This window comes from Microtus oregoni, unplaced genomic scaffold (assembly GCF_018167655.1).
Source record: "Microtus oregoni isolate MIOR12 unplaced genomic scaffold, Mior012 000002F_ref0000024, whole genome shotgun sequence".
Taxonomy (NCBI): Eukaryota; Metazoa; Chordata; class Mammalia; order Rodentia; family Cricetidae; genus Microtus; species Microtus oregoni.
The window spans coordinates 70,366,836-70,380,057 of record NW_024543061.1 but is presented as its reverse complement, the minus strand read 5'-3'; the positions used below and the strand labels follow the sequence as shown (position 1 = coordinate 70,380,057).

Here is a 13,222-nt window from a genome sequence, read left to right as displayed (position 1 = left end):
ACTCTTGGAGGAAGAATCAGTTATTCACTGGACAGGTAAACATTTTCATCACATCCTCTGACTACAGCATTGGTACTGAGAAATTTGATGTCTTAAACATCATTTATCTCTAGGCCTCTTGTCCTTACGTCCAAAAGTCACTTCTCAGTAATTTATAGTCCATACAACTTGCAAAGTTGCATGTTCTTATTTATTTTAGAGTCTCAGTAGATCAATTGTTCTTCATCACAAATGGCACACTCAAGAGGTATTGTAAGGGAACTCAATAATAAGACTACAGTTTGGGGAAAGGTTAATGATAAAGCCAAAGGCAGGGTAATAAAACATGCATTGTAGAACTGATGTCAACTGTGGCCTAAAGCACAAAGAAGGATGCACACTAGGACTTTGTGGTCTGCCTCACTAGAGCTAGGGCCTGGGATGCAGAACATCAAAGCTTACTAAACCAAAACGTGTAGCGAGTCTGAATTATATATCTGACCATGCCTCCATGTCTCTCAGAGACAGTTTATTCAGAAAATATATTCTATTTACTTGTATTTAGCTTCCTGAGAAACAAGGGGTAGGTGGGGTCATTAGGGACAAATAAAAAGCATCCATCACATTCTGCCAACATTTTCTGTGCAGTTCCTATTCTGAAAACAGAATGACTGAACTTCAGATAAACCTTTGCATATGCTAAATTCTACCAGGAGGAGAAAAGAGGAAGAAACACAACAACAAATAAGATCACAACTAACCCCGGAAACCAGAGCTCCATCCACTGCTGCTCATTTCTAGTTTCTCTTCTCATTTTATCAGCACTGAAACCCAAGCTTGGATAGATCCAGTATTTCCCAGGACATTCCACTCCTGGTAAATTTTTATCATTCATTGGCTTCTCCCAACAAAAGATCCATATGCTACATGTAGTGATGCCGTTCTTGGCCGCTTGTTTGTTTCAGATAATATTTATTGTTTGTCATTCATTGCATTCTTAAGAATTTTAAAGTCCTATCACAAGAATTACTTCCTCACTACAGCTCTATGAGTCAGGGGAGTAAGTGGGCTGTAACTTAGGGTATAGAGAAGTCCATCCATTTAGTGAGTTTCATGCTGAGTGTTTGAAATGGAATGATGGGATGCTCTGACTGTCGAACCTGGGATGTTCTCATTTCACAATATGGTTTAGACATAACTGATAAGGAAGAAGAGGTCTTGTAGGTCAAGTGTGGCTGCTTTCACCTTCTGTGTATGTTTAGCAGGTCTTTAAACACGTTCCCTCGAAACCTGCATGTGATGTAGTAATATATAAATATATCTTTTCCCATGCTAAGAGATGAAAAATGCTAAAGTCTAGGCACAGGGTTGATGTTTGGATAGTTCCTGAATTATTAGTTTCCACTTGGTTTCTGTAAATAGACAGTTACAATCAAGCCCTGAATCCCCAGCTACAGAGAAAAGGAGAAAAAGCCAAGACTTTCCATCTTGCAAGGTCAAGATCTTGGCATTTGCTATCAAGAGATCAAAGAAATTCTGTTGTTTTTCTGTAGCTCAGAACTCTATTTCCTTATGGAGAGTCGAAAATAAACCAAGGATTTGTTGGTTGGTGTAGAACTGTGAAACTAACATATATTTTTTGAATATTGCATGCTTGATGCTCTGATCAATATTTTATATAATTACATCAAAGATCAACACAATTCTCTTCTGGATAAGATAACTCCTCACTATATAAACTAGGGAACAGTGTTAAAGAGACTAAATCATTTGTCCCAAACCACACATGGAGTACGTGTTAAGGTAACATTTATTGAAAGGTACTAGGAGCTGACAGCTTACAACAGGGTCACGGGAATGTGTGTTAAAACAGATTTCCTTGTTTCCTCAGCCTTCTGAGCATGTTCAGTTTTCACAGAGACCTCAGCTGAGATGAACTGTATTCATGATCCTACTTTGTCATTACTTAAAGGAAGCTGTGGGGGAGAAAGCACAAATTCTGCCTCTTATCCTGTTAGAGGTGCTTCCTAACAGGCCCTATAAATACTTCTGAGTTATTCAGCAAACACCAAACATAGAACCATCAGGAAAAGAACCAGATAAAAACTTCTACTTCTTCTTCTGCCTTCTGTACACTGTTTTGTCAATAAATATTTATTGGGTTTTATAAACCCCATGAGGTCTTCCTCAAATCCAGCTTCCTTGTGTTGTAAAGAAGGTGACCACTATTGAGAGAAAAGAGATGTGAACTGGGGAGAGTGAACTTTTGTCTCCTAGGATGACTTCCTTGAGTCAGGGACATGCTTGGTGCTCGTCACAGACAATGGACAATCAAGTCATGGGGACCATATTCATGGAGTTCCTGGTATCAGTAGCCTGAAAATTTCTTGTAAGTATATAAATTATACAGATAATTGAAATTGTATGGTCATTGTATAAATATAAAACTCTGAGGTCTATTTTTGATGAAATATATAAGATAGGCAATATCATACACTTCAATTTATTTTAGCATTTATACACACACACACACACACACACACACACACTCACTCAGGTTTATCTTCCAGCTCCCAAACCAACCTATTTTAAGTATGAGAAAATGGAAGTTAAACGAAGTACAAAATTGCCTCATTAGCTAGGCACATCCCTTTAACAACAGCATTTGGAATGCAAAGGAAGGCACCTGGTCTACAAAGTTAGTTTCAGGAGAGATAAGGCTCCAAAGTAAGGCCCTGTCTCAAAAATAGATAGATAGATAGATAGATAGATAGATAGATAGATAGATAGATGAATTTCTTCATGGATGTTCTTCGGTTAAGGGGTCATACCATTTAAACTATTATAAAGATTCAATCTACATTATTTTTACTATCACATGATGCGTTTTTAAACTATGATATTTTACACAGTGCTGTCTTTTTGTGCCCCATTCTAATTTAATTTTATGGTGTATATTTGAATATGCAGTGGATTACATACATGATGTTAAGAAAATTAGAAACGGAAAGGGAAAAAGAAAGTAAATAGAACGTGAAATACTGAAAAGCACTAGCTCTGCTCACTTTATGTTTTTTGATATGCAGATAAAGGACAAGATATATGGTATAAGGATGATATAAAAAACAAAATAAACAGTTTTATGACTGGGGAATTCTTTCACCCAGATCTTTTATTGCATGACCAACCACTTATCTGACACCCTGTTCATTCTTCTGCATTATAAAGCAGCTGATCTACTCTTGTCAGGTCAGCCTTCCTCTCGCACATTAAATAGTTTCTGTCCTCACAGGAAGCTGGATGGATTTTCCCATTATAAAGATAAGCGCAATTCATGTTTTCTCTTGTATTCCCAGAAAGGTCAATCCTGTAAATGAGAAAGGAAGGGAGCATTTAAAAAAAAAAGATGAGTACTTAAGAAAGCAAGGAACATGCATGCTTTGCTGATAAAACTAGAGACTTGAGGTGGGTAAATATGTATCTTTGAGAAACCCTTTGTCCACTGCATACTTGAAAAGTTCAGTAACGATTTAGTACAGTGTAAGTCAGGAGAAAGTCAATACAAGTACAAGAAGAGTCCAGAGAAGGAGGCACATCAAGCTCTGACAGGCCAAGCAAAGTTTTATCTACAATTTACTTTGGGTCAGTGTTGAAATAAGATTAGATTTTAAATGGGCAGAGAGGAAATGGGATGTTCTTATAGAGACAGCAGCTAGCTGCACAACATGGGGAAATCCTCGAGAAGTAAGATGGGCTAAGTACTGTTGAGCTGAGAACTAACAACGCCTGGTAATTGTCTGAAAGTTTGTCTCTATTCCCCAAATAATTGTTTACAATGAGAGACAAGGGAAGTATGTTTAATTTACTTGGAAGACAACTATGGACACCAACCAACGAGTTGTCAAAATAGTTTAGTGATTAAGGAGGAGTAAAGACAAGGTCTCTTCTTTTTAAAAACTCAAATTCCAATGAGGAGGAATTGGTATGATGCCCAGAGAAAAGCAGACAGGAAAATGTCAGAAAGTTGTAAGAGCCATGAGACAATAAAACAGGAAAGAGAAAACAGGGCAGGTGTGTGCCGAAAGGAGCAGGATTTAGTGTGAACCATTAGAGTTGCTCTCACTGAGAAAGTGGCCTTCAAATAGCCTTGACCAACAGAGATGACTTGGTCAGGGAATGTAGAAGGGAAGGGGAATTTGACTCCTTGAGAATTTAGAGAGAACACCACTTTGCTGCAATATTGTGAGCAAGGTAGCTCAAGGTTTGCAGGAGGTTTGTATGTATTTGTGTGTTCTGGGATTCTATCCAAGGTAAATCATAAATATATGTTGACTTAATTGTCTATTTACATAATAATAAAATTATGTAAGCTTTTATCATAATTTCTAGACAGGGAGAATGTAGCATTGTTCAAAATAAACAAAAAATGTTGAAATTAGTGATTTAGAGGGCCGTATGGAGAGCCAGCAAGACGGTTCATGGGGAAAGGTGCTTACTCGCAAGTCTGCTGACCTGTATTTGATTTCCAGGACCTACATGGTGGAAGGAGAAAACCAACTCCTGAAAGTTGTCCTCTTTCCTACATTCACATACATTGTGGTATGTAAATTCTCTCTCTCTCTCGTTTTATATATATATATATATATATATATATATATATATATATCTCACACACAATAAATTTTAAATTTTAAAAAATTAAGGAGAGACAGAGCCATATTGAATAACACAACTCTTAATGAAATGAGGTCATTTGCCTACAATGCCATTAGAAGGGTGGAGCTTCATTGTATGACATTAGAATTGCCTTGTGATCTACAATGTACCTGATTTGTGGAGATTCATAGGTCAAAAAGATACTGAAAATATCCTTGATGTAAATATTCCAATCATAAAATAACGAAAAGGATAAATTTATTCTCAAAGCACAAAAAAATCAACCAATTTACACACACACACACACACACACACACACACGCACGCACAAAGGGGGGGGGGGAGAGAGAGAGAGAGAGAGAGAGAGAGAGAGAGAGAGAGAGAGACTAGTCACATATGACTGGCAGCTACAACCCACAGTGGTGTAGTCAGGCAATTTGTGTTCAACAAGAAATATGGAACTCAAAACTTTATGCAATGCCTTCTAGCTGAGTTTCCTGGGACTTACATATTCTTGGGAAAAATTGAGCTATCTTCCCACATCCAGTCCTTATCAGAGTTCTGGCGTGATAATCCAATCCAACGGGCCGAAGTGATCCTGCTTGCGATGTATTCCTATTGCAAACAAATCCGTGCTGTGGTAAGTGTCTGCACAGCACTACGCACCGGCAGCAACACCACTTCACGAGAGAAGCCTGGAGCAAATTATGGAATTATGCAGCTATGTTGATACTAATGGGTTATATTTCATGTCTAGGATTTTGCTAATCTGTTTTGAGATAGTAAAAACATATATAGAGCCATGAGAAATTGTATTAAACAGCTATTTTTCTATTCTTCCTGGGCTTTTATAATTCATTTTTCTATTTCCTATCAATTCAAGATTGGAGTCCCAGGGAGACATGATTCAAGTCGGGGTGAATGTACCAACTACAGATGACAGGAAGCAAAGTGCTCTTGAGAAGCTTTGCATTTCCTGAAATTAAGTTCTTGGATTTTATCGATTATCTTATACATGGAAATATTAATTTGTTTTAGTTGGATGGATAAAGAGAATTATACATGTGTTTCTTAAAGGAATTAGTAAACAACATGCATCTACCTTTCCAAGTTTTAATTATCCTATGCTTTCTTTCTCCTTTTGGATAGATTCTAACTGTGTAGGTCAGACTGGCTCCAAACATGTGGCCCTAGCCTCAGTAATGACTAAAAAAGCATGTACCACCACATCTGGCTCTGATTTACATTTTTCCTACCTGGTTATAACTTGCTTTTTGTTAGTTAGTTAGTTTGCTTCATTTTTTATTTATTTTTTTTTTTTTTTGAGACAGGGTTTTTCTATCGAACATCCTTAGCTGTCCTGGAACTAACCCTGTAGACCAGGCTGGCCTCAAACTCAGATATCTGCCTCTCAAGTGTTGGAATTAAAGGCTGCCCAACTACTCTTTAAAAAAAAAAAAGTTTGAAAAAGCATTTGACAAAATTCAACATCCATTTATGTTAAAAGTCTTGGAGAGATTAGGGATACAAGGGTCATACCTAAATATAATAAAAGCTATATACAGCAAGCCGACAGCTAACATCAAATTAAACGGAGAGAAACTCAAAGCCATCCCGCTTAACTCAGGAACACAACAAGGCTGTCCACTCTCACCATACCTCTTCAATATAGTGCTTGAAGTTCTAGCAATAGCAATAAGACAACATAATGGGATCAAGGGGATTCGAATTGGAAAGGAAGAAGTTAAACTTTCGTTATTTGCAGATGATATGATAGTATACATAAGCGACCCCAAAAACTCCACCAAAGAACTTTTACAGCTGATAAACAGCTTTAGTAATGTGGCAGGATACAAGATCAACTCTAAAAAATCAGTCGCCCTCTTATACACAAAGGATATGGAAGCAGAGAAGGAAATCAGAGAAGCTTCACCATTCACGATAGCCACAAACAGCATAAAATATCTTGGGGTAAATCTAACCAGGGAAGTGAAAGATCTATTTGACAAGAACTTTAAGGCATTGAAGAAAGAAATTGAAGAGGATACTAAAAAATGGATGGACCTCCCTTGCTCTTGGATTGGGAGGATCAACATAGTAAAAATGGCAATTCTACCAAAGGCAATTTATAGATTCAATGCAATCCCCATCAAGATCCCATCAAAATTCTTCACAGATCTGGAGAGGACAATAATCAACTTTATATGGAAAAACAAAAAACCCAGGATAGCCAAAACAATCCTATACAATAAAGGATCTTCTGGAGGCATTACCATCCCTGACTTCAAACTCTATTACAGAGCTACAGTAATGAAAACAGTGTGGTACTGGCATAAAAACAGAGAAGTCGACCAATGGAATCGTATAGAAGACCCGGATTTTATCCCACAAACCTATGAACACCTCATTTTCAATAAAGGAGCTAAAAGTATACAATGGAAGAAAGAAAGCATCTTCAACAAATGGTGCTGGCACAACTGGATGACAACCTGTAGAAGAATGAAAATTGACCCATATCTATCACCATGCACAAAACTCAAGTCCAAATGGATTAAAGACCTCAATATCAGCCCGAACACACTGAACCTGATAGAAGAGAAAGTGGGAAATACCCTACAACAGATGGGCACAGGAGATCGCTTCCTATGTATAACCCCAGAAGCACAGACATTAAGGGCAACATTGAATAAATGGGACCTACTTAAACTGAGAAGCTTCTGTAAAGCAAAGGACACTGTCACTAAGACACAAAGGCAACCTACTGACTGGGAGAAGATCTTCACCAACCCCGCAACAGACAAAGGTCTGATCTCCAAAATATATAGAGAACTCAAGAAAATAGACTTTAAAATGCTAATTAACCCAATTAAAAAATGGGGCACTGAACTGAACAGAGAATTCTCAACAGAAGAAGTTCAAATGGCCAAAAGACCATTTGAAAGGTCGTGCTCAACTTCCTTAGCAATCAGGGAAATGCAAATCAAAACAACTTTGAGATATCATCTTACACCTGTCAGAATGGCTAAAGTCAAAAACACCAATGATAGCCTTTGCTGGAGAGGCTGTGGAGGAACGGGTACCCTCATCCATTGCTGGTGGGAATGCAATCTTGTGCAACCACTGTGGAAGTCAGTGTTTCGGTTTCTCAGGAAATTCGGGATCAACCTACCCCTGGACCCAGCAATACCACTCCTGGGAATATACCCAAGAGATGCTCTATCATATGACAAAAGCATTTGTTCAACTATGTTCATAGCAGTATTATTTGTAATAGCCAGAACCTGGAAACAACCTAGATGCCCTTCAATGGAAGAATGGATGAAGAAAGTATGGAATATATACACACTAGAGTACTATGCTGCGGTAAAAAACAATGACTTCTCGAATTTTGCATGCAAATGGATGGAAATAGAAAACACTATCCTGAGTGAGGTGTCCCAGACCCAAAAAGATGAACATGGGATGTACTCGCTCATAATTGGTTTCTAGCCATAAATAAAGGTCACGGAGTCTACAATAGGTGAACCTAAAGAAGCTAAGTAAGAAGAACCTTCATCTGGTGATGGATGGAGATAGAGACAGAGACCCACACTGAAGCACTGGACTGAGCTCCCAAGGTCCCAATGAGGAGCAGAAGGAGGGAGAACATGAGCAAAGAAGTCGGGACCACGAGGGGTGCACCCACCCACTGAGACAGTGGAGCTGATCTACTGGGAGCTCACCAAGGCCAGCTGGACTGTGACCGAAAAAGCATGGGATAAAACCGGACTCTCTGAACATGGCGAACAATGAGGGCTGATGAGAAGCCAAGGACAATGGCATGGGGTTTTGATCCTACTTAATGTGCTGGCTTTGTGGGAGCCTAGCCAGTTTGGATGTTCACCTTCCTAGATATGGATGGAGGGGGGAGGACCTAGGACTTACCACAGGGCAGGGAACCGGGACTGCTCTGTGGACTGGAGAGGGAGGGGGAGAGGAGAGGGGGAGGGGGAGAAGGGTGGGAGGAGGGGGAGAAGGGTGGGAGGAGGGGGAGGGAAATGGGAGGCTGGGAGGAGGTGGAAACTTGTAAAGAAATTTAAAAAAATTAAAAAAAGAAGTTTGTGGGTATTGGTTTACTATACGTAGATTAGGTCCTGGAGTGGTTCCAGTACACATGAGTTGACTATTAGATGAATGGACAATCAGTCTCTTAGAAAGAAAAGCAAAAGGCAACCAAATGTTCACTATGCCCTTGTATATCCCACAATAGTAGGCAAGAATCCACTCTTGGAATGTAATAATAGCAATAAAAAAATGGTTTGAGCTTTTGGACAGACATGTGACTCTCAGAATAACACTCCATAGAAGACACTTGTGAGTCTAACTTCCCTAAAGTGTGAGCCACCCACCACCTTTCCATTAATCCATCAATCACTGATCTTTTCTTTAAAACATATCCATATAGACATAAATCTACACTGCCAAAGATATCTCTCCTTTGGACTTGATGGGAAAATCCAACTAATATTTAACCTTAATTTTTTCCTCAAAAAGTAATATTGCTTCTTTGTTATGTTACAGATTTTCAAGTGGTACTGGCCTGTAGTAATCAGAGCCATGGTAAGTTTCACGTCTGCAGTTAATCCTTTTATAATGGTGTTGGCGTGCTAGAACTCACGTGTTTTGACTGAGTAAATTTATTTAGTGAACTTGTTTTTTTTGTTTGTTTGTTTGTTTGGTTGGTTTTGTTTTTGTTTTTTTTTTTTTTTGAGACAGAGTTTCTCTGCGTAGCTCTGGTTGTTCTGGAACTCATTCTGTAGACAAAGCTGGACTTGAACTCAGAGATCCGCCTGCCTCTGCTTCCCTGAGTGTTGGGGTTATTGGCATGCACTACCACCACCCGGCTTAGTGAATTTAAATTTTATACTTCTCTGTGAACCTGGGCTTACAGCATGGGATAGAAGGTCATGTAGACTGGAATCAGTGTGCTGGGAGCATCCCTTCTGACTTGTCCTGCCTGACCCACTGTCCACTTCTGCTGTTATGGAGGCACACACAATCCAATCTTAACAAAACACTCTAGTGATATTTTGGAAAATGACAGTATTGAATGTTTAAGTTCTATATTTGTTGTCAAGCTTCCTGAATTTGTCAGAAGAGCACCAACTTCAAGCCATTAAGAAACACAAGAAAAAAAAGAAAAACAAACAAACAAACAAACAGATTCATTGCTTCCTTTGAGAGCTTTCTCCTTCAAGTCCCAAATGTTCGACATTGGACCCTTCTTACCACAGTCTTCTGGCTGGCAGCCTTCACAAGCGTTGCATTTTGCTCAGTACAATACTGCTTGCTCTCGTCCCACGTTAGGTTATGTCTAAAGAACCCATAGCAGCTGTCTCCATGGTATCTCCACTTTGTGGCACAGGGGCTGCACTTGTGTTCTGAAAGGGAGACCGAGTTTGGGACTGTCAGAATCTGGCAGAAGCTTTTCCCAGGTGCAGCGTTCCTGCTCTGGTTGGCCTCCCTCCCGTTACCATGACAGACGCACAGGGCTTGGAGAGATGACATTTCCAAGCCAGACTTACCGACCACGTTCTTTGTCTTGAGCTCTGATTGTTTAATCAACTCTTGGCAGACTTTCTTAGCCAGTTGTTGCAGAGTGGCCGAGAGACTTTCCTTTTCAGCTAGCAGGTACTTTTGCTGTGTGACTGCTATAGATGTAGAGAGGAGATAAATTACCCCTGGGTCTCAAGGTCGAAAGATGATGGCAGGATTCGCCGGTGAACTTTCATGTCTATAAGCCTGCCAGTAGTTGAAAAGTTCACCGGATACACAAAAATCAATGAATAGTGAAAAATGAATTATGAAGAACCAAGCGAGGGCTGCATGAAAGAGTATGTGAATTAACTGAGGTTGAGAAAGTCCTGAGGCGAAAACACGTGACTAAGCAGCTGTTCTGATAGTTCCTAAGTGGGCTTCACAGAGATGAGAGAAGCCTTACGTTTGCATTCTGTTCTGCATATAATAATGAATTAATCCTTCTAGGGATGTGTGGGTGGATGGCTGTCCTAACTGTGTAGAAGTTTATTGAAATGCATAGACTTTCAGTCTGCTTAATTCAGCTGTGTGGTTTCTTATTTTAAGTTTTTATAAAAATGGTTTAAAATTTTAATTAACTTAATAGAACATGAGAAAAGAATACATATTGTTATTATGCTGTTTAAAATGCTTTTTATATTCATTTAAATAAAATTGAATAAAATTTTCTAAAATCTTTTAAAAACAAGAAAATAAATGAGTTAGCAGCATACATTATGGCTTGACCTCATAAAGTCTTATGATTAGCTATTCATGAATAGAAAACCAGTGCTTCAGTAAATAAAATGGGATGGGACAGATTTTATGTACAGAGACTAGAACAAACAAGGTTCCACACAGGAAGACACAGCTTTATTAATGAAATTAGTAAAGTTCTGGATTGCCTTTGCCTTAGATTAAGCAAGGCAGAGAGGGAGAAAGAAAGACAACTTTAATCCACACTGAGTGTCTCAAATGCATTCTGAAAAATTTTAACTAAGGAAAAAATTAAAAGGAGGGCTCCCTTCTGAGTTTTCCTTTACTGGGACAATTGGAGTAGGTGACAAACAGATGTGACAATTAGGAAGCTTAGTAGAATATGCCAGGAACTCCTGGGTACTGCTTTCCTCAGATCAAAGCCCTGGCAAGGAGCCAATACTTACACTTGATGCCCAGAGCCACGAGCCCAACAACCAGCCCCACGGATGAGATCAGCAGAATTAAAGTCATCACACGCCACCAAGACGAAGCAGAGTCAGCTGTGGGAGCACAATCAAGATGTGAAAGAGAAGAGAGTCAGGCCACCCTGTCCTTCTCGGGATTTTTGAATGATCATAACCAGTGTTGGAAGCTATGACTGAGAGAGCAAACTTACAGCCCCACACTTGGGTCACAGAGGCAGAAGGATCAGGAGTTCAAAGCCAGCTTTTGCTACATAGCAAATTCAATGCAAGTTTAGGCTACATGAGACCATGTCTCAAAACACATCTGAACTTGGGCTAGTGAGATGGTTTAACAGGTAGAGTACTCATCACCACATACACCTGACAGACTGGGCTTGATTCCTAAAATGCAGGGTGGAAGGAAAGAACCTACTTCTGAAAATTGCCCACTGTTCTCCACAGGGCACATGTATACCTGCTAACACGCTCACTTACACATGCACACAGCATGAGCTCTCAAATGCACACATGTACACACATTCACACACAGATACACATTCACACACATATAATTAAAGCAATAACAAAAACAATATTGTTGGATATTTTGCCTGCATTCCCTTGGTGTCCATCCTCAAAAGAATAGCCTACTTTACACCTTTCATCCGTCTCTGTTCCCCATAAACTATTCTCTGTATATTCTAAAATATAATTTCCAGGGCCACATGTATTTCTCTTTCTCTCCCCTCTCCGCATCCTCATTCACATAAACAATGACTTCCATTGGAGACTAGTGGAGAATTGGATCTTCTGGTGAATTTAAAATTTGAGATTTTTTTAAAAAGTTAAAAACATTTTATTTTATATTTTGCATAAATATTTATTTACAAAAGTTTGCATATTAAATAAAATTATGGCCCAATCACTTTATATCATTTTAAAGAGAAGAAAAATTAAAAAGGTCACATTAAAAAGTCCTTCCCTCTATAATATTTTTTGAAAAAAATCTCATTTTTTTCCAAGCGTGTTCAGTGACTACTCACTCGTGCCCAGTCATATGAATGACAATGGAATTTAAAATGTGAAGGTATTTGTCAGACATTTGAGTATTCAAACTGTCATTCCCTTTGTCCCACCAGCTGCTAAGCCCCAGCATTACATACTAATAGTCTTAGGACAACATACCTTTTTCTATTTTTGCTGCCTGCATTCTAACCATGTCTGCAAAAGCCTCTGTAGGCCCCACTTATTTCCTTCAGAGACAGAATATCATTCAGGAAAACACAAATAAAATTAAGCCCCCTGTCACTAGGAGAGAGAAGAGGAAGGTAGTAGTGACCTACTAATGTCCACATTGCTGAATGAGCCTTCTTACCTGAGCTGAGAGTTGGCTTTCGGGGCTTAATGTTTAAAGTGATATATCCGTCTTCATCCTGCATGGCTCCCCTTGAACTGCAAATGAGCTCAGAGTTCAGAGACTTTGCAGAACTCGCCCAGTGTCCACTCTTATCATTTCAGTGCCTGCCAGAGTGGGTTCCCCTCTCCTGGTGGTGTAGATTCATGTTCATGGGGACGATTGGGTTTTGTTTTGTTTTGCCTTGTTTTCCAGGAAGCCCTTTCATGGACGTTCCGAGATACGTGGACTTGAACCTAAAAACAAAAATAATAATAACTTGTGGTGAAAGGGTAGAACTGGGGCTCATTTCCTGCTTTCTTATCTTCAGTTCTGAGTGAAGGGATGTTCCACCATGAGTATCCTGTTAAAGAACAAAAAAGTTCACACTTCATCTTAACCCTAGGAAAGTTCAAACAATGTCACTTCAGTGAACTGATTCTTTATAAAAACCCATGGGTTAAAAATAACTGTG

At 39.2% G+C, this 13,222-nt stretch overlaps 1 protein-coding gene across 1 annotated transcript; it reads right to left on the bottom strand.

The window, feature by feature from the left end:
• Window positions 1–3,112: 3,112 nt before the first annotated feature.
• Clec1b (C-type lectin domain family 1 member B) lies at window positions 3,113–12,915 on the bottom strand. Its single transcript, XM_041643837.1, has 6 exons — window positions 12,730–12,915; window positions 11,355–11,450; window positions 10,200–10,325; window positions 9,904–10,055; window positions 5,144–5,250; window positions 3,113–3,346 (listed from the first exon to the last, which is right to left on the bottom strand). The coding sequence occupies exons 1-6, from the start codon at window positions 12,791–12,793 to the stop codon at window positions 3,187–3,189; spliced, it is 705 nt and encodes a 234-aa protein (XP_041499771.1). The 5' UTR covers window positions 12,794–12,915; the 3' UTR covers window positions 3,113–3,186.
• Window positions 12,916–13,222: the final 307 nt, after the last annotated feature.

Coding starts and splice junctions, on each gene's coding strand:
- Clec1b (XM_041643837.1), bottom strand. CDS start 12,793: ATGCAGGATGAAGACGGATATATCACTTTAAACATTAAGCCCCGAAAG. Junction 10,326..11,354: donor CGTGGCTCTGGGCATCAAGT/GTAAGTATTGGC, acceptor CTACATCTATAG/CAGTCACACAGCAAAAGTAC. Junction 3,347..5,143: donor TCAATTTTTCCCAAGAATAT/GTAAGTCCCAGG, acceptor TCTCATTTACAG/GATTGACCTTTCTGGGAATA.